Source organism: Falco cherrug, chromosome 6 (genome assembly GCF_023634085.1).
Source record: "Falco cherrug isolate bFalChe1 chromosome 6, bFalChe1.pri, whole genome shotgun sequence".
In the NCBI taxonomy this organism is placed as follows: domain Eukaryota; kingdom Metazoa; phylum Chordata; class Aves; order Falconiformes; family Falconidae; genus Falco; species Falco cherrug.
The window spans coordinates 5,653,590-5,675,292 of NC_073702.1; the positions used below are offsets into that span (position 1 = coordinate 5,653,590).

The 21,703-nt window shown below is 42.2% G+C and overlaps 1 protein-coding gene across 8 annotated transcripts in view; it reads left to right on the plus strand.

Moving 5' to 3' along the window:
• The window catches only part of RARS2 (arginyl-tRNA synthetase 2, mitochondrial), a 62,953-nt gene that overhangs the window by 28,074 nt on the left and 13,176 nt on the right, over nt 1-21,703 (plus strand). For 2 of the 8 annotated variants that reach the window (XM_055713786.1, XM_055713785.1), the window contains exons 10-19: nt 1,610-1,716; nt 2,347-2,442; nt 4,821-4,881; nt 9,011-9,087; nt 10,339-10,463; nt 14,548-14,615; nt 14,715-14,824; nt 15,877-15,972; nt 18,685-18,759; nt 19,648-19,711. In XM_055713786.1, coding sequence (XP_055569761.1) covers nt 1,610-1,716; nt 2,347-2,442; nt 4,821-4,881; nt 9,011-9,087; nt 10,339-10,463; nt 14,548-14,615; nt 14,715-14,824; nt 15,877-15,972; nt 18,685-18,759; nt 19,648-19,711 — 879 coding nt within the window. Of the gene's footprint in view, nt 1-1,609; nt 1,717-2,346; nt 2,443-4,820; nt 4,882-9,010; nt 9,088-10,338; nt 10,464-14,547; nt 14,616-14,714; nt 14,825-15,876; nt 15,973-18,684; nt 18,760-19,647; nt 19,712-21,057; nt 21,699-21,703 lie in introns of those variants that run through there. The other 6 variants (XM_055713783.1, XM_055713780.1, XM_055713778.1 and 3 more) reach the window with 5 other exon arrangements.

The window sequence follows — 21,703 nt, forward strand, 5'->3', positions numbered from 1 at the left end:
CTTTAGTTGCTGACACTCTAGATAAATTTTATTTAATGTAGTCCATGTAATTGAGCCTTAGATTAATTCTCCCTTCTCAGGCCCTGAAGCTAGGAGTATGATGCTAAGCAACAAAGCAAATGAGTGTTAGATAAATATTGTTTAGTTTTGCTTTACCTTTGAAGTTGGCAACAACCTGCTAAATTTAACAGTTTCCATGTAATAAATTTTATTAGGAGATAACTCTGTTTTCACATTTCTGATCTAATGTTATAATGAAGAGCTGTATATGTTGCAAATTAAATTGAGCGTACAAATTACAGCAGCAGGAGTTTACAGTAGTAATCCGTGCATAAGTTACCTGCAGGTTGAGTTGAGCTAATACACAGCCATGTGTTGCATACTGTAATCTCAAGAATGGAGCCATTGTCCACTGTTTCATGGGAGATGTTTGTGCCGCTGGCCACAAAATGAATATTCTGAATTTGGGAAACAGGAGTCAGATACACCTTCTGTGAATGAATCCAGTCTCATGGTATTAATACTAAGTAATCTTACTCAAGAACCAGCAAAGTCCATCTGAAAAGCAGCTAATGTTTTCCTTTCCCACATCCTTGCAATGAAATTCTGGAATGAGTGCCCAGTTTTGATGGGCTTAGATATTTTTTTTCTAACTTGCAGCTCCAAAGAGTTTGTGACTCATTTTGTGCCAGTTCCTTCTTCTAGTATTATTCTTTACTTAAAATTGCACTTTTCCATCTGCTTCCTCAGAAATTGTTCCCATCTTCTTTCATCCTTGATTGCAAAGTTAGTGACCTGCCCCTTCCTCAATAATCCAGTACCCTGGCTGTGCTTTACCAGATTCATGCCAAGTACTCGAAGTTAAGAGCTCCTAAGTGAAAGACGGACTTGATGATTCTAGTGGGAAGCTGACCCCTTAGGGTGAGTGGGTATTGGGCGGCGTATACAGCTGCATCGTGATGGTCCCTCATCATCGATCCCATGATGACTGGTACAGCTAGATATTTCTCTCCCAACTCCATTCAAACTAAGAAGTATTGAGCTGATGGACTGACAGATTTGTTGCCCTCAGCTGAAACCCTTGTCTTTTCTACGGTTACATTTGACCCAGTTTTGATAGTTAAGGTCATCCTTTCTCTCCTAGGTATACCCTCAGCCTTCCTAGTAATGGTGATTTCTGTATGCTCAGCAATGTTTGTGAGCAGCTCCTTTTTTAAATTTCTTTTAGTATCCTTTTAAAACAGGATTGATTTCACACCCAAGTAACTTCTCTGCAGTCCACTGGTTTTGCCTCCATCCAGCACAGCAAGTTAGAGACCTATCTCAGAATTGTACTAATTGCTCTATCCAGTTTCCACCTGATTTCTCATGAACTTTATATCCAACGCTGTATTCAACTCAGGGAGATTAATTCTAATGCAGAAATCAATTCAATCAAAATCCAAACATTCTTTACTTTTAACAACGAAGTGACATTTCCTGGAATAAAATTAATCTTTGCACTCTGTCTGGTCTGTGACACAGACCTATCGTCTCACTTAATTTGAAGAAATAATTAGCCTCAATCTTAACAATGTTACCGTTCTTTGATATTTTTGGAACTTTTCAGCGTCTAGGAGTGCACTTTGATGAATATTCTGGAGAATCTTTTTACCAAGAGAAGTCCCAGGAAGTTCTAAAGATGTTGGAGGATAAAGGACTCCTTCAGAAAACAATGTATGAACTTGTTATTCAATCTATTGGTTAATACTTAGCATCTATTGTCAATACTTAATATTCAGTTGCATTTCAAATGAGCTATGATGACTGAGGTTTGTCATAATCTAAGGGGAAGTGTTTTCTTTAGATGGTTTTGGTAGCTGTTCTAGTAGAAGACCGACAGGATTTGTGCAGTCACAGCTAAAAATTAAGGTTGCCTTTCCTGTGGCTAGCACAGAAGCTTGGCCATGACAAATTAGGTACAATGACTGTTCAACTTCTAATGGCCTTTTAGGCTGTTAATTGGTTTGGTATCTGATGTGCCATTTAATGAGCAGAATTAGATGAGATCCTTGCCTTGATGAAGGAGCTGCCTGTCTGAGCTGGGATGGAAGCTGTAGTTGTGGAATGCCCCAGAATGTGGGCAGACAGCTCCCTGGCATCAGCAGTGGTGACAACAAACTTAGAGGAACAGTCTTCAAAAATACTTAAAGGAGACAGTCATTCAAAGGAAAAAATGAGATTGTCCGGAGTGAGGGGGGTTCCATGGCAAGGCACCTTTGTTTTGGTTCTGACCTCTGTCTTCTCTCAACTTACCTGTGTTCAGGTCTGGTTGCAGTTACTTCAGTGTTTTCTTTCAACTTACAGAAAGGGGACAGGAATTGTGGATCTTTCGGAAAAGAAAGACCTCTCATCGTTTTCCACCGTCATGCGTAGTGATGGGACATCTCTTTATATAACAAGGCAAGTAAGCTCATCTGTTTGTTGCCATTTATTTTGCCAGTGAACTTTTACACATGGGTACATTTGTAACTGATAGTACAGATTTTGAAGATTTTTATTTCTGACGTGGGACACGTTTGCTAGTAACTTATCATAACTAGAAGTAGCAATGTAACTACGATGGGATGAATATGGCTCAGGAAAAACAACTGCTTTTAAATACTTTTCCTCCCCTTAAGCAGTCTGTTTGTAAATCTCCTCTTTCCATAAATCATGCTTTCTCCAGCTACTGACTTTGAAAATAAAGCTGAGAGATCTCTTCATCTAATAACTACTTGCCATATAATGAAGGTTTTAGGAAGACCGTCGCTTAAAATACTTATTGACAGTGTGATGCAGACAAAACCCGGCTTGTTCAGCCATGTCTTCATTGACTCAGTGGACCACCAGCACTGCAACGTCAATTTTATCACTGTTTTCCTACCTTCTCATCAGTATCCTAAAATTCCCCTTGGGTATTTTCACATGGAAGCCTTAATAGTTTCTTTGTGCCTAGTAACGTAAATAAATTAGATGTCTAGCCCTCAGGGTAAACTGTGTACAGCTTTTCAGGACAAGGGTATTAGATGCTGCAGTCAATCCAATTAGGGAGCTGCTGAATCCTGTAGCCACTTAGAGGCAAGGCTGCCACAGCTCCATGCCCACAGGTCCAACCAGTAGGAAGGCTGAGCCTGTTGTTCCCAGTAGGCACACAAACACAGAGGCAAGAGATATATATATACACACCCCTACATACACACACAGCCAACCAAACAGGGCAACACAGACAAAACCAGTCAGCACTCAGGATGAACAGCCTTATTTTGTTCCCCTCTGGCTGATTATGTTGAAGATCTATTGGTGTGAAATATACGTATGTATGTGTGTGTATATATACACATGTATGTATGTGATATCATTTATCTACATAAGTAATATACATATGTATTGTATGTACACACAACATGTATCCCTCCAGTAGCTGAGCTTCAACGCTCAGGCTGCCCGTTAGCTGGCCCCTGTATTCCCAGGTCTCCCCAGCTGCTGGCACGTGGGGATGTGAGCCCCCATGGCCTGCAGCTCCAGTCCAGTTGCTGGTTACAGGCACAGTGGATCCCTCCAGTAACTGAGCTTAGGTGTGCAGTCCATCCAGCAGCTGGCCCTGGATCCTCACTCTCCCCTGTTGCCTCCTACAACAGAGACACACGGTACACAGGCAGGTTCGGTCAACACCCAGGGCCATGGTCTCTCGGCAGTTGGCCGGGACCCCCTGATGCCAGCAGTACAGACTCATCCTGGAAGGCACACACTTGGCTCCTAGAGAACTTTACCTACGTGCTGGCTACTTCAGCTTGATATTTCCCGTCAGTCATACGTGGGTGTGCATGCCCTCACTCCAGCTGTTGACAGCAGAGATGCCTCTGCCCCAGTGACCCATGGTCAGACTCCAGGTGCTGTCAGTTTCACTTACCTCCAGTCCCTTTGGTTGCTGGCACCACAGATGCATGGCCTATCTGAGCTTTAGTCACCAACTCCAGTTGCTGATACTTAGACCTCCAAACACATATGCACACAGAAGACAGACCTCCTCACCCAGGAAAAGTTTGAAATGGTGTTTAATGGGAAGACAGGGAAGACTCAATAGGTGCAGGGCACAACCAGACAAACATACTAACTAGCAACCGGTTTACAAGCCACCTGTTTCTTCTATCATCTTCTCCCTGTCTTTTCCCATCTTTGGTTCCTCCTCTGAGCATCCCATAATAAGGCTTGGGAAGCTGCAAGCATCCCATAATAAGGCTTGGGCAGCTGCAAAATGCTTTTCCTTTGCATCCCATGTATCCTATGTCCCTTAGGCAGTAACCTCCCTCAGTCAGAAGGCAGTCTGGAGAGCTGCTCCTGGGGACCCCTGAGGTGGGTTTCAGACTGGGACATGGGGCTGGTGGCTCTTCTGTGACAGCCCTGGGAGGGTCTCAAGCAACTTGTTTCTCTGTGCTACTTCATCTGTGTGAAGATGAGCTTTTTATCATACAACCTGACACTGGGGGCTGGGTTAGTTTTCCAGGAGAGGGTTGTTTCTCTCAAGTCCCAGCTGATTGATTGCCCCAGAGGCAAACAGAGACCAGGCTTCCTCTGTGCGCAAGAACTGTTTCCTCAGTAATTTTCATAGCTAGTGGTTTAAAAAAACATTTCAAACATGTCATGAACAAAGTATACATTTCCTCTTTTTTGGTAAGACATACATGGATCCTTCTAATCAGGCAGTCCTCTCCCCTGCATGATTAGGTTATTTTGCTAAGAGGCAATTAATGAGGTATGTTTCAGGGAAAGTCCAAATAGTTTCTCGTTGTCTCTTTCAGAGATCTTGCTGCTGCTATAGACCGAATGAATAAGTATAGCTGTGATACTATGATTTATGTGGTAAGTAATTCTAGATTCACTGAACACTTTTGAGCCTGACTCTCTCAAATAATCCAGGGGGCCTCTTGCTCGCAGTATGACTTTGGCATATGGTATTTTTGGCAGTTAAATAGATGTCCTTACTGCCCAGCAGCTGTGCCTGAATGTGGCAGTGTTTCTTGGTTCCGTTTCAGTTCGTGACCCACAGAATGGCTGAAAAATCAGCTCTGGAGTTACTCTCCGTTATAAAAATTAATTGCAGTTAATTTTAAAGGAACTTTTACTCAATTAACATTGTAATTGCTTTATAAATGTTGTAATTAATATTTAAACAAATCAGGAAAAGTTGTTAGTGTTGTAAAGGGTTGTAAAATGTTAATTTAGAAATGGAGGAATTAATGGTCTAAAATGAATCCAAGAGTACTCTAAAGTCCTGATATCTTATCTGAAATGTAAATTTTTATGGCTTTGAACAATGCCTCAGTTCCATTATGTAGAAATTGCACATAAAGTCCTGCTTAATCAATCTGGATGAAGCAGTTATAGGCAGGGATCTTTTTGTATTTTTTGGTTTGATTATTTTGCTTTTTAACAATTCCAGCAGTATTAGTAACGAATGGCAGGATCATCTCCTCACTTGTGAGAAACTCTTTTTTGCTGTACTGTTACCAAGGTTATATCACATAATGCTCCTAAATCTTCTGTTTCCCAGATTTAGAAAAAAAAATGTTTGAAAACCATGCTCTTTTATGTGAAGTCAATTAATAAGCGGAAAAAAATCTGCATGTTGTTTGTGATGTGTTTGGTAATGCCCATATGTCTTTTCTGGTACAGCTTCTTCAAAAGTGAATGTAATGTTACAAATACCATGATTCAGGGGAGGGGGAGAGATCAGTAAGCATAAAATTAAATATACAGATATTGTAAAGTGGGACTTAGTTAAGTCACATGCCTCCTTTTATCTTTGGTCTTCAGGAAGTTTCCAGTAGCATGCCATTCCCACATGTGGTCATAGAACAGGGATTTTTTTAGTTGTGGTTTTTGGGGAGAATTGCTGGGAGATTTTTTTTGCCTCTACTGACTGGGACATAGTAGGTTCACTGGCATTGAAGAGCAGTGTGGTTGTGAAAGGGCAATACGCAAGGAGTTAAGGAATGCCTCTGTGTATTTCATGTGGGCGGGTAATTATTTATATTTGTTATACTATGAGATAGTAGGGACCAAGGGAGAAGGAACAAGTAGAAAGAAAGAAAATAGTTGGGTGGGTATTTGCACAAATTAGGATGTGGGCTGAATGTTAAACTCATGGAGTGAACACGTGTGGAAGCAATAGTCCTGAGTGGACTGGCTGCTGATAGCTCAACTCCAGGAACTGTTTACTTCCTTGCCTGGGCCTCTTTGATCTGCTCCTACTCCAGATACGCAGCAAAACTGGCCTGTGATGCCATCAGTGTGTCCGTTACAGTCCGTTACAGTCAGTGTCTCGTTCAAGTTGGAGATGACAGATTAGCCTGTCTAGGCCTTGCTAAGGCTGCATATTTTCTGGGTGACATGTTTAGTATTTTTATCACTTCTGACTTTCTGAGGGCTGAGAAACTGGGTCATAAAATGAGAGGGCAATAACATAAACTGTTAGGAGAGTCTGTGGGACAGACAGCCTAATGAGGGAGCTGCCAGCCTTGCTGAGCTTTGCTGCTGTTTTGTGGCAGTACTTTGTAGTGGATTAGGACTTTAGTCAGTGTTACCAGCAGTAGGAAGACTTAATGGATTTAAGTGAGAACACTGATGATTTTAGTCTTTAATTATTAAATACAAATGTGTTTCAGAATCCTGATCTTGTTACAATAAAATTATTTAGAGGCTCCTGAGTCTTACTTCGTACGATCATCTTATTTTCATCAGATCAACTTGTTTAAACGAACATTAAATTGGTTTATTAGTTGTAATGCTGTAAAGCAGTGCATTCACCAATTTATATTTTTAAAAAATCATAGTTATTTCATAAAAATGCAGTGATAAGAGCAAAATACTCCAAACATTTCAAAATGTGGAATGAGTATTAAAGAGATACTAAGATTCAGTTGGATGTTGCACTCCAAACAGGAGATGAAAATGCTTTAATACATGAAGAATTAAATATAATCCACACTGTCAGACTGCAGACTTCCCCCTTAAAGCCTTTAACCACTTAGACATGTTTAATTTGGGGGCCTGTAAGGAAAAAATTGCCATTCTTCATAGTATGTATCTTCTTTTTGAGCATTTGTGTTATTTTTGCCATCCTATGAAGCTATGACAAAAAAGTAGTTTTGTGAAATGGTAATGTCTGCAGGTTCATCTTTTTTAACCTACTTACACATCCATGTTTTGAGTATTACTTTCCAGCAAAGATGAAGTTGTGTGGTACTCCTAATATTTATTTCCATCCTTTTTAAAAAATTTGGTTTTCATGCCATTTTAGTTATGTGGATTGTTCAAGCATAATAAATGCTCATTGTTATGCTTCTTGCAGTATCACACCACATCCAAAACCACAGGAGTTGATGTTTAATTTTCAGGTGGCCAGCTGAAACCTGGAATTCAGCTTGTACTGCCTGATAGATACTCTTATCTTGGCTTTTCATGTTCTTATTTCTGTGGGAGTCTAAAGGATTATTTAAAAAAGCTATTAGATTATTATTAGATTATTTTCTGTTAATGATTTTAAATATTATTCTGTATATTTCTATATATGTTGGTCGAGACAAGTAGTTAGAAACTTAAGTTGGCATTTGGTTTAGTTTTAGCTGAAAATTCTGTTCCCTGAACAGTCATGAAGAAGCAATTAGGTTCAGAAGGATTGGGGTCTTTTGTCAGTGAGTATTGTCATGATTTGTCACAGTATCTACTCACAAAAGACTGCAGTCCTTTAAAGAGGCTTTTAAATGCTGTTTCATGGTCCAGGTGGTGAGGGACAGCGGTTGTGCACACAAAACCAAACCAAACCAGTTTCTGTCATGGAATGTATAATCTCTTGTAAAACAGATCAGAGACAAATTCCGACCTAGGGAGAAGCAGAGGAAACAGCAAGGCAGCATTGGCTGGTACAATGAGCTGGCCTTAGCCTAAACATTGTAAAGTTTATTGTGAGATATTTTAGCAAGAGAGATCTGGCTTTGTTACAGATACAGAGAGCTTCTCTTCTATGTAAGGTGGAAAAGAGCTTGCAAGGCCTTATTTGAAATGCTGACCGCCACTATCCATTTATCAGCCTTGCTTGTGAATTGGCACAGACAGAGGTGATGTAAAGGAGTGAAGCAGTTTATGAGGAATGGTGCAAGAGGAGGCTTCGTGCAATGGGGGAGCTGAGAAAACACACAGATAAGCACTTCACTCACTGCTCACTCCCTGTCTTGGAATGCCAAACAAATAAGGAAATAGTGGTTATTTGGTTATCACTGCGGTGTTTTTTAAGGAGGGATAAAGTAGTCTTGAGTGATGTAGTCAAAGCAACTAGGTAGGAAAGTGAACTTCATGCAACAGCTTTAGCTAGAAACACATCTAAAGATCATTGTTAGCTATAAACTGCTGTCAGAAACTGCTTTAAGTCATAGGAAAGGTGAAAGAGAGCACAAAATGCATCATTAATATGAAAATGTGATTGTACCTTTTTCTTTAATCATGCATGATGTAAAACTTTACAAATCACACTGGAGACAATAGAAACTAGTGGATTCTGAAGACAGAAATCTTAGAGGCGTTGTTTCTAAGCCAAAGGAACCTTAAAGTTTGGTGATGTAAAACATGGGAATATAACAAGAGCATCAAGTTTCTGAAGTGAAAATGGAGGTATTTTGTTTGATGGGCAGTTTGTAGGTTATGTGAAACTAAAGAATGTCGAGGTTTCATTTCACTTCATGGCTTTGTCTTCATGACCTAGGTAGGAATAATCATTTTTGAAAAGGTAGATTACTTTTTCTACCAAGATGCAAAATCCCACTGTCATAGATTCCAGCTCTTACCTGGACAGTCTTACCTGTCTCTATAGGTCTTAATTCTGTTTGCAACGAGTTACTGGTACAGTATCTGTGGTGGTGTGTGTTTGTGTGTTAAAAGCTAGTCTTTATCAAACTTGGAATGTTTTCTGATACACACCAATTCTATTCCTTAGACAGATAAAAGTCAAAGTAATCACTTTCAACATTTATTCCAAATACTGAAGCTCATGGGTTATGACTGGGCAGAAAGGTATGTATTTATGAGTCTTAAATACTTATTTAAAAGAATGGGTAATATGTACATTGGAATTTCAGTAGAGTGCTCTTTTGAAGAGAAACTCCTGATTGTGCCCACCTACACATCATGTACGCATTTTAGACAAAGCTAAGCTAGAAGGTGTGGTGCTGGTGTGCAACTAGTGAATTCCAGACATTTGGCCTGTAAGATCCAACTAATGTTAGTTCAATAAGGAGGAAAAAATAAGAAAACAAACTTCCAGAATTCTGTGCAAATGTGGGCCTCAGGTCCTCGGCACCAACCTTTTCATTCTATCTGTCCGCCTCTGCTGGTCTGCTTTATTTGCAAGTAGAGACATCGCCATGTGTGTCGGATGTGAAAAACAGCCATGTCTCTCATTTAACAGGTTTTTCATAACTGCTTGATATGGAAAAGGGGAGAGACTTTATGGCATAGCTTCTGGGATATGGTGTGGTCATATGTTAAACGATTACTTCTTGAAGTATGATCTTTAAGGAGAGATCTGAATCTGAGTTTAAATCATGCCTCAGGTTTGAAATATCTGTTGCAGGGAAATGTATCCCTGCTGTTATTCATTGTAATTACCAATCTTGTTAGCAGTCTCAGCAAAGGTCAATAATGGATCTGCAGACTAAATTATATTCCTCTCTGATAGACTGCCTGTCTTTTGTGGTTAAATACAGGATTTTAGCCTTCAGGAATTTTAGTCTGCCTCCTTTCACAGTGCCGAAAGTTGCACTAAAATTAACTTAGGTTATGGATCCAGAATAATGTTTAGGATTATTGTGAGCAGAAGCAATGAATGTTTTATTATTAGCAATGATTAATTACACTTTTAGTTTAATGTGGCCACAACAGAATTATTATGACGCCCTTTCTAATCTTATTAACAGATCTGTGTTGCCACTGTAATTTGATCTGTCTACCTCTTGCCTCTCCTCAATTTATTGCAATTTACTGCATTGAGTCCTCTGAACTAAAGCTAGTAGCGAGAGAGGTTCCCAAGAGCACTCAAATGACCAGGTTATCATAATTCTGATCATAATTTTCCCATTATATAAGTATGGAGCTTTGGTTGCTGAAATGAGAGTTTCTGATTATATCACCAAGCTTCCCACGTTGGAGCACTATTTATTCAGCTGTTACTGCTGTTTCCTGGTAGAGAATCCAGCTCTGAACAAACACTGCAAACATTTCTCTTGATTAAAATGTAATCTTAGGTCCTGCTGCTTTTCAACACAGGTGCCAGCATGTGTCTTTTGGTCTAGTTCAAGGGATGAAGACTCGGAGAGGAGAAGTAATTTTCCTGGAAGACGTTTTAAATGAAGTTCGCTCAAGGATGTTACAAAACATGGCTTCCGCAAAAAGTTAGCTTTTTCAGGTCTTATTAATTTCTTTTGATGCTCTGTGTTGATCAAAATTTTGTCATCTTTTCTACCCTTCACTTTTCCCTGGATCAGTGATATCACAGTGATATGCTCTGATCTGTGCATTTTCTGTATCTCCCATAACATAAACAATGTTAAAATAATCCTTTGCAACTCTGTGAACTTCCCTGAATTACAGATTTGCAAATTTTAACATTGAGTGAAACTAATTCATCATGCTTTTGCACTGGGAAGGAAGTACCTGCCTTTGGGGGACAGCAGCTGTTTTTTCTGGAGGAAGGAACTAGTCAATAGTGGGGCTGCGGCCAGAGTTCAGGGAACAGTCAGATTTCATCCAAAGGATTTGTAACTCTTACAGTTTTGTCTGGCAAAATTGACTGTAGGTTGTGTGCAACTGCCCTGTCATTCTCCCAGCCTCGTACCTGTTTCCAGAGCCCCCGGGTCACTGCTCTGCTGCAGGTCTGCTGAGAGGGGGGGACCTTTGCCTGCACCTCGGGCTGGGGCTGGAGAGCTGGTTCCTCTCGATGCAGTGAAGATCCAAGCAGTTCCCAGTGAGATGCTGCCCCCTCTTGTGCTTTCTGGTTACTTGCTGAATCGAATCAATGAACTGAGCCGGTTAAGTAAAGTGCACCTTCCTTGCTCTGCCTCAGTTCTTTTTTTAATCCAGATAATTTTGCTTGTAGAGTGGACAAGGCAAAGGGGGTGGGGGGTGGCAGGCAGAATGATAGAAGGGTGACACTCAATTCAGACTAGTTCTACTGCAGAGAGGAACGGACCTTAGAGCTTCAGTTTAAAGTTAGTATTAGCTGACTGCAAAGGAAACTTTTATGCTGGACTGGACTGACACAGCAGAAGCACAGACCCATGTTCCATTGCACAAGCAGCAGGCAGAACAGCTAAAAGTAGTAATGTATTGCTGGCAGTGCAGCATTACCCAGAGTTCATTCATTAGATGCTAAATCCTACCTGAGCTTCTAGAAATTTCCCCCCTTATATTTGAATTCGTCCCTCACTTCCCCTTTCCTAAATTAGAACTCTTAAATCCCTGACTCATAGCAATGTCTTCAATGTTTGAAAAGTGTTTGGATACACAGTGAAAGGTATTACAAACTTTTGTGTGGCATCAAAATGCCTCACTGTCATTGAAAGTATTTTGGGAGCTGGGCATCTTAAGAACCAGTGCTAGTTTTAAAAATCGTGCCTGTGTGGAGCTTGGAGCTGGTTAGTTAAATGCCTTTGTATAAACTCTTTCATTTCTATTAGCTGTACACAGTTCTTCCACTATTTACGTTTCCGTTATTGGCATCTTTTTTCTTTCTGTTCGTCTCCATGAATCCTGCTGTCCAGGTAAATCTTCTGTATGATGCCTATTTCTTTTGCCACTTTATTTTCTTTTAGATAGCTTTGTCTGTGTCTCAACAAGCATTTAAACAAAAGCCTGAATTCTGAGGCAGTTGTTCTGTTTTGAAACAAATTTCAGATATGAAATGTAATAATATAATCTAAACATATTTGTCTTTGAATGAATAGCCAGTCAGAGACTTCTCAACTATCCCCACACTTTTCAAGCTTAGTCCTTTCTGAATTTTGTAAATAGCAAAGGTATGAGTAGGATGTACTACTCAAAGTTGTCTCAGTTGGCTTTGCTGACCCTGGCACAAAGAAATAGCAAAGCAAAAGACAGAAATTAAATGTACTAAAACTGTACTGCAGAACTGGTGCACCTTAAGTGGTGCCTTAAAAGAACAGCTGCATTCTCCGTATTCTTCTGTTAGTGGGAGATCATCTGGGACATGAAATCTTAAGCTGAATTCTGCAAATTTAATAGATTATATATTCCATGAAAAAAAATTGCACTCGGCCCTTGCTAAAGTGGAACATATTTGCCTTGTAAAAGACTATGATAACAATCCTTCTTTCTTTCCGGTAGAGACAGACAGAAAGAGGAGACCCTGATAGAGCGCACTGTGATCTGAGTTTAAAAATAGAAAGCGTTAGGTATGTCAAAAGCATCACCTTCTTACTAGGCAAGGTTCTGGGTCCAAACGTAAGTAATTGATTTCCCAGAAGATCCAGAATCTAGAGTGCTGTTATGTAGGCAGTTTACTGTACTTCTGATGCACTGGAGCACCAGCTTGGCCCTGTGAACTTCCCTGTGAGACGGGGAATGAAAGAGGCCCTTTGCTGAATTTCTGTACAGAACAGCATGCTGCTTATCTGCTGAAGAATTATTAGTTGAGTTGTGAGAAAGCTGGAAATAGCTTTGCAGACACGTCTCTGCAGCTGTTGTGAGTGCCTTCTCTCTTCGACTCCTCCAGCTTAATTAGGTTTCGTAAGGATAGACTTAAGTTCAGTATTTAGTTAGAGGAGCTTTGGAGAGGTTCTTGTCATGTCTACCCAGGGAGAAGGGCAAATCGTGCCTGACTAATCTAGTGTCCTTCTCTGATGGAGTGACTGCATCAGCGGGCAAGGGAAGAACTACAGATGTCATCTGCCTGGACTTTGTAAGGCCTTTGATACGGTCCCCTACAACATTCTTACCTCTAAATTGGAAAGAGATGGATTTAATGGATGGACTGTTAGATGGATAAAGAATTGGCTGGATGGCCACGTCCAAAGAATTGTATGTCAGTGGCTCAGTGTCCAGGGTGGAAACCAGTAACAAGTGGTGTCCTTCAAGGGTCCATACTGGGACCAATACTATTTAATATCTTCATCAGTGACATAGACAGTGGGATTGAGCACACCCTCAGCAGGTCTGCAGGCGACACCAAGCTGAGTGGTGCAGTTGATTTGCCAGAGGGACCTGGACAGGCTTGAGGAGTGGGCCCGTGCAAACCTCGTGAAGTTCAACAGGGCCAAGCGCAAGGTCCTGCACCTGGGTCAGGGCAATCACTGGTATCGGTACAAACTGGGGGATGAATGGATTCAGAGCAGCCCTCCAGACAGCGACTTGGGGTGCTGGTGGATGAAAAATTGGATGTGAGCTGGCAAAGTGCGCTTGCAGCTCTGAAAGCCAACTGTATCCTAGGCTGGATAAAAGGAAGTGTGGCCAGCAGGTCAAGGGAGGTGATTCTGCTCCTCTACTCTGCTCTCCAAGAGTACTGCATCCAACTCTGGGGTCCCCAGGACAAGAAAGACATGGACCTGTTAGAGTGGGTCCAGAGGAGGGCCACAAAAATTCTCAGAGGGTTGGAACACCTCTCCCGTGAAGAAAGGCTGAGAGAGTTGGGGTTGCTTATGCTGAGGAAGGCTCCGGGGAGGTGGTGTTGTAGCCTTTCATTATATAAAGAGAGCTTGTAAGAAAGACAGAGAAAAACTTTCTACCAGGGCCTGTAGCGACTGGACAAGGGACAGCGGGTTTAAACTGAAAGAGAATAGGTTTAGATTGGAAGGAAGACATTTTTTACACTGGGAAGGGTGAGACAGTGGCACAGGTTGCCCAGAGAAGCTGTGGATGCCCCATCCCTGGAGGTGTTCAAGGCCAGGTTAGATGGGGTTTGAGTAACTTGATCTAGTTGAAGATGTCTCTGCCAGTGGCAGGGGAGTTGGACTGGATGATCTTTAAAGGTCCCTCTTCCAACCCAAATCGTTCTGTGATTCTCTCAGTTCAGATTCTCTTCCAAATGCCTCATTAGCCCTCAGAACAAATTTTCTTTGACTCTTTATGCCTCCATATCACTTGGAGGTTTTTTTACCAGTTTTTAAACAAAATCTGAATTGTTCTGTCATTCTCTTCCTGGTCTCTAGATTGGCTGTCTGAATTGTGAAGAGCAATTTAGCGTAGTCTATCTAGCGTGTTGTAATAAACTACTCTGACCTTAAAATCTGTGTTATACAGGGTAGCAGGGGAGGTGGAAAAAAGACCATCTGAAACAGCTGTAGCTCAACTTTTAAGAAAAATTTCTATCCTGGACTTCTTGCTGCATGCGTCCTGACAGTTTCCATATAGCTAGTTCACAGTTAATGAATATCTGCTGTTTTATTGGCATGTCCAGGTCTGAGCAAGGGAGCTGTCACGCTACTATGGACTTATGATTTCATTTTTTCTGTTTCTCTTCAGCAACCAAAGAGACAGAAAACCCTATGGAAACAGCAGAGAAAGTTGGTCTTGCGGCACTAATAATTCAGGTGAGTCTGAGCTACCTCTTGAGGTGTCTGCATCTTCTGTGAAAAGTTACAAATTGAGATGGAGAGCCATATCTACGTGACATTAATTTATTGTTCCAGGACTTCCGAGGCCTTCTGTCATGTGACTATCAGTTTAGCTGGGATCGAGCTCTTCAAAGTCGTGGAGATACAGGCGTGTTCTTGCAGTACACTCATGCCAGACTCCATAGGTAAGAGGAGCATTTGAATGCAGAAGTACAGTTTGACATGTATTTTAACTTTATTAACTTAACTGCTTTGTTAAGTAGTAGTGTTAACTCCTTCCTTAAATATGACACAGATTCACTTTTTTAGCAGAGGTATGAGTTCACGATAGGAATCACTGAGACTTCCCAGAGGAGCAAGACAATTAAAATGAAATTTTCACCTCATTTCCACAGGGCTGCCTAACTGTTCCTGTACTTCCTCAGGTCTAGGAACAGCCTCTCTGTGGTTGTGTCGGTGATGAAGAACAGTGGCCCTAGGATTAAGGAAACTGATGTAAAACCCAAAATGCCCATACTTGTAAAATATACCAAATCACAGAACTTAAGACTTTTTTGCTGCTGCTGTAGTTAGCGGGGCTTTTTTAACATTCTGTTATTTGCCACTGTTGGTAACCAAGGTTAAAAGCAGACCCCTTCCTGTTGACTCAGGTCAAATACCTGACATGTTTAATTATTTTTTTAAAAGAGCTTCAGAATGGTCCAGTTTGAATAGTTCTGTCAATTATAGTGATTTGTCAGAACACTTCCAATGCAGACATCGATACCTGTTTTCATAAATGCATGTAAGATACCTTCCTGGATTGGGCCAAAGTTCGGTACCAGCCTGGTGTTCTGTCTGAGGCAGCGGTGATAGGAGATGGTATTCAGGGGGAGTGTGCAAGCCTGATCCCTTTCTGTAGTCTGTTTCTCTTGTACTCCCTTGTCATCTAGGTATTGATGGTACTAGGGTACCTTTACTAGGATATTTACTACCTCACTCATCCTTTTAGCATCAGCTTCTGGACCTGTTGTCCATACATATCTCTAATCCTGTTGATACTGAATCGATAGCACAGATTTTAATTTTTTTGTCTTGGTTAAAGTCAGGTAGTCTGTCTCAGTTTCCATTCAGCTTGAGAAGAATAGACATACCCTTTTTTCTTGAAAATACAAATTACTTTTTTTTTTTTTCTCCCCTTCAGCTTTGCTAACAAGAGTTTTTCATCCGACATTTGTTTTTCATGCTTATGTTTTAGTTTAGAACAGATGCATGGGAAAGTGCAGCTAACTGACATTAATGTGGCGTGCTTGCAAGAGCCAGATGCCATCTCTGTTCTTCAGCATCTTCTCAGGTTTGTCTAGTTTTCTTTCCAAATACCAGTTCTCTTAAAATAAGCTTTGGATTTGCTTGGCAACCTGTTGAGCAGGCACAGGCTGCATGATCATAGAAGAATAATGGCTATTTCAGGCAATGGCTTGTCTGTTGGGTTGTACAGATTGCAACAGTACCCCTCACTTGAAATTTTCATGGACTTCAGAAGCCATATGAGGGGAAAAGCAGTATTTGGAACATACTCTGTGTACGTGAGCCCCTTAATTATTTCTTGTCTTCACAAAAATAGGCTAGGCTCTATATAAATATTAGCTGCAGATTTGCTTGGCCTCTCTTGTTCTATTTTTGTCATGTGGGAAAGGGGAGAGGAACTGCTCCTGGGTAAGGTGAAATGGAGGCTCAGCATCTTTCAGAGCTACTGAACGTGCACAACTAATACCTGTTAATAGCAGTAATGCTCTTCATTAGTTCAGTCATAAAGTTAAGCAGTTTCACTATTTCATAGCCGTGTAATTAAAATACAGAGACAAGGGAGTTGTCCATGTTGCACAGCCAATGATGGAGCTGGAAGTAATACAGGCTTTCAGAATTCCTAGTGAGAGGTCCTATGTACTGCATTGCGCACTGCACAGTGCCAGAGAGTTAATGCCCTGGGCCACACTAAGGTCTTCCTGAGGGCATCTGTTTAAAATTTGGACTTCCAAAAGTCATGCCAGAGTCCCAGTGGCTCCTTACAGCCCTGCAGCTGTAAGCTGCAGAGTCCTGCTGTTAACTGGAACAGCCTCAAGAGGTCTGCCTGCAGTGTATCACATGCTGCATGCTCTCTTGAGTAACACCGAGATCAGCCAGCACTCTAAATAAGACCAGTAGTGTTTTTATTTATCCAGTGCAATTGTATTTCACAAAAAACTTGGGGGTTGTTTCTTGGTTTTTATCAGATTAGTGTATAGCTGCCTGTCTTATGTGTGAAAACTGGCAGGGTTAATGTATTTCAGGTTGATCAGCAGGGATCACTCGATCCTCAGCTTGTGTCCCATTTTCAAACAGAGGTGGTTGCTCCACTGCAGGGCTCTTGCTTTTACAGAGCTTCAGGTCTGTTTGTTGCAAAGACCTTCGAATCTGGCCAGGCACCATATGGAATCCGTATGAGACATCGCTTGGGGCCTTTACTTCCATCAGAAAGCAGTATTTACATCATCCATTAGACCAAGCACTCAGTGGCTAACAAACTCATGTTTAAACATGCCATAATTTCAGGAATAACAATTACTGTTCAGTCCTCCTTGTGAGTTGCCATGAGTAGATTCTTCTTGGAAAGCTGCCGTAATAAACACTCCTGAGCTGTCATAAGCTCACTTCCCATGGCTCTGCTTCTGCTGTTTGAAAAGCTACCAAACATTTGCCCTTAAAATTAGCTGACCAGTTCCAAATACCATTAACTTTCAGCCTAATGAATAGTAAAGTAGCATGTATATCCCTGAAAAAGTGGACTTAATTAACTGATAAAATAATCTGACAAGTTGTAGGCCAACACTGAAATGGAGCTTCATGAAGCAACAAAGTTGTTATCAAAAGAAGGCAGCTTCATTTGATACCAACTTTCTTGCTTCATGAAGCTTTATCAGTGGCTGTTTAATGGTGCTTGTTAAATTATTAGTGGTTTTTCTGTACCTACCGACGCTGCTGTCTCGAGGGGCCAATATCTGCTGGTATCTGTGTTGTCCTCGAGACAAGGCAGAGGTTCCCCAGGTTTCGTCTCTCTCACAGCTGTTGCGCAGTGGTATAAAGCCAGCGACCTTCCCTCCCTGAGCAGCAGCTGCCTGGGGCGTGCCGGCTGGGATGGGCTGCTGAACGTGTGGAAGAGATGCTTTTGTAGCTTACGCACCAAGGGAATCGGGAGCACCTCCCTCCCTGGTGCTACAGCTTTACGTGACCACTGAGCCCTCATTATCAGAGCTCGCTCCCCAGTTCTCCTGCAGCTTGCTTTGAAAGGAGGGAGATCCCCGGGAAGTTGGGCTTGGGCATACTGGGGAGGATGGGCCTGGTTGATGTGCCAAGACCAGGAGGTCCACTTTGAAATCTGTTCAGCTGCAGAGGTGTTGGTAGCTTGTTGCAGGCTGTGAAAAAGAGGTTGTGCACAAGTGAAGAGCAGAACACATGAATTAAAAATACGGATCTCTCTGACTCTGCCTGTATTATCCAGTTTAATACTGTCTTACTTAAGTCAGTTTTATTCCAGGATTATGTAAACCCACTTTGTTTTTGTCTTTTCGAAAGTTACAAGATTCCCTTTAGCAGCTTAACATTCTGAGCTGCATTTACTAAAGGCAACATCCTCTAAAGGACTGTTTTGACTGCCTTGGTTATTTAGTATGTGTTGTTTGCTCCTAGGAACTTACAATTAGTGTTGAAATGTAAAACCAGACCTAATGTTCTGGGAGCAAATATAGCTCTTGTGTTCTCTTTGGTAGAGCCTCTCAGAGCTCTGCCATCTACAGTGTGTGCATGATGAGGAGCAGAAGCAATCATCTCCTTCAATAAGTGAACGGGGAAGAAATAGTCAATTGTGTGCTAATCACACAGCTTAGGTCTGGTTCAGAAGACTATTTTTGTTAATTTTGCAGTTGTGGTTGTGTGTGTGTTCTGATGTAAGAAGGTCTGATGAGCCTTATATCTTAAGTATACCTTCCTACTACTTTTAACACCAGACAGTCCTTTTCTTTCTTCACAGGTATGATGAGGTGCTGTATAGATCTTCTCAGGATCTGCAACCCAAGCACATTGTCAGCTACCTCCTCACGCTTAGGTAAGATGATTGCTGATACTGGTGTCCGTCTCTGGTAAGGACAGGCCTTCCTGAGCTGGCTTTTGCAGCCCTCGCATCTGCACTGCTTTGAAGAGTAAAAATAGTGGGAAGATGTAAATTTCTGGGAGAGTTTCTCTGGAGCGGGAAAGGTATAAAGTAGGATAGTAAATAATATAATAAATAGTAGAGGTTGATGTTGGAACCAGGAGCAAAGGAGCCAGAAGCCTCCTCAGAAACTAACTGCTTTTAAGAAAAAACAATCACTTGGCTGTAATGCAGTGCCTGAGCCCAAAATCACACTAGACTTACATAAGAGAAGATTTGACCTGATAATATGCCCTCAAAATTTCAACTAGGAAATTTTGTCCAGACCCCTTTTAACCACTGATCTCAGCCTCTGCATTGAGATGGACAAAGCATGTTATTACTGCAAGTCGTAGTGTGTAATGGGTCCTCCACAGGGACGTGTTGAGTTTAACGGCACAGTGACAGTGGAGTACGTCTGCTGGAGGAAGCTGTGGAGCCTGTGTAGAGGGAGGGCTTGAACAAGTTAGGGAAAATTGTATAAGGAATCATGCACCTTGGGAATGACAGGGCAGTCTGGAGGATCTTTCCAGACCAATTCCGGGTTTTATTTTTTTGGGGGGGAGTGGAGATTGTTTTGGGGCTATTTTACAAGCATGAAGTTGTTGATGGCATGCCCTGACAACATGCAGGCTACAGAAAACGGTGTCCTCCCTCAGCCGGGTGAAAGAGGCTCACGGAAATAAGTCTCTGGCATGCTGCAGTTGTGGCTCTTCCAGTTCTGCTGCTTTCTGTGGCCCAGAGCGCTGCTCTTGATAAAAGACCTGCTTATTCTCGCCATTCTCACCATGTTTTCCATTTCAGCCATCTTGCGGCCGTGGCACATAAAACCCTCCCTGTGAAAGCCAGCGCCCCTGAACTAGCGCAGGTAGGGCACAGCGCTGGGACGAGCCTGCGCGGGGCGGCCCGGGGGGATGATCCATGAGGGCTTTGCCAGCCCAGCTGCGGAACCACTGGGGTGAATGTGCACCCGCGGGCAGGCTGTCCCACTGGTGGCACCGCCTTGAGAAGGCAGGGATGGCTGTTTGCGGCTGTGCCTTCTGGAAGGCTCTGCCTGAGCTTCCCAAAAAAGAACGCTCTATAAGGACAGCGGCTCCAAATCCAGTCAGACCCCTTTTCTTCTCATGGCCTTTCTCTCTGAAATTTTTAAAAGCAAACATTTGAGCGTTTAACTTGCTCATTAATTTCTGATGGATTCTTTTAGTGGTTACGTGGGAAAACAGAGAATTAGGAGGTAACCGAATCTGTCTCCTCACTCTTGCCACCTACATATCCCAGGTTGTCTGTTGCCTTTCTAGCTAAAGCACGGAGGCTGACAGCTGTTAATGTGCAGTTCCAAACACATGAACATTATTTTCTGCTGATCTCCCAGGCAGTGTTTGACCCCTTAACTTCTCAGGAAATTATATACTAATTACACTGCCTTTCTTATTTTCTCTTTCATCTGTTTCAAAAGAAATTACATATCTGACTGTTGTGGGAAATCACATTTAAGTGTTGAGGGGGAAAAAAAATGTGGTGGAATTGATGGAGCTGCACTCAGTATTGGAGCTTAGATGCTGCAAGTATTCCTGCCTTCGAAAATGGACTAAGGCAGTCCAAGCTACAAAGAAAATTTCAGTTCTTCACCCTGTAAAAAAATATTTCTAAATATCTTATCATCTAACAGCTTTCAGGAACTAATTTTTTGGAGCAAGGCTGATGGAGCCCTTTCCAAACAGCCAGCTGTGTAGTAGCTAAGACATCTACATCTTATAGAAGAAAGAGCAGAATTTTCAAAGCAGCCTGTAGTTGCTTGACAGCCTGTAACCGAGGCACAGTGAGCGGAGGGATACTCAGGTTGTAACAGCCTGTGGTACCAGAAAGATTTTCACTTTTTAGTCATCGCTAGCTGTTTTGCAGGCATCATCTCCTCTGGTTCTGTGCCCTGAGGGTGCTTGACTGGGCTGGGCACCCCTTTCCAGTTTCCCTTTGTTGACAGAAGTGTCCCCCTGTTGACACTGCAATGGGCTGTCAACAGCTGGTGTGAATCCTGCCAGCATCGCTGTGTTACTCACTGCTCGGGTTACGTGTGGGTCCAAATCCCAGCGCTCTGCATGGGGACAGCAGGCGCGCGGCGTTCTCCCCTCCAATGGGCTACTCCTGACTGCTGTCCTAAGAACACACGCTATTCCGTAGCAGTACCGTAAGCTGACAGCTGTTCTTGTTTTCCAGGCGAGGCTCTGTCTCTTTCGAGCTGCACGCTTGGTTCTAGCCAGCGGAATGAAACTTCTTGGCATTACACCCGTAACTCAAATGTAATGAGGCTGTATGCAACGTAAAGTCACATCTCTTAGTAAAAGGATTTTTTTCAAGAGAATATAAATACTCTCCTGTGTGTCATTGCTAATGCCATCTGGAAACTCAGCCTGCTCTTGGAGGTTTGCACACTCCACCATACCCCCTGCAGAAGACCATGCATGATGGCACGCCCAGCTGGAGGCCAGGGCTGTCACAATCGCTTTCTCCCAGGCACTTGGTAGGAGTCATGTACTCAAGACACTAACCTACCTGGTATTTCCCATAAAAGAGAACTGCTCTGTATTTGCCATGTAAATATAACACCCTTTTGGTGGAGGAAGTGGTACAAACTGTACTGCCCTAAGCAATCAAAGTTCTCCCCTTCCGCAGTCGCTATTGTGTACTTAGACCTAATGGTACAACAGCTACAGGTGCGCCATATATTGTAACAAACTGGGTTACACCACGCCAGAGAATTTTTTCCTGTGTTTTACCGCAGTCCCCTTCAGTAACGTTAGCCAAGCCCAACTGCCACATCCCGTTCCTCACCCATTCCTCTGTCACACTGATGTGATGACCA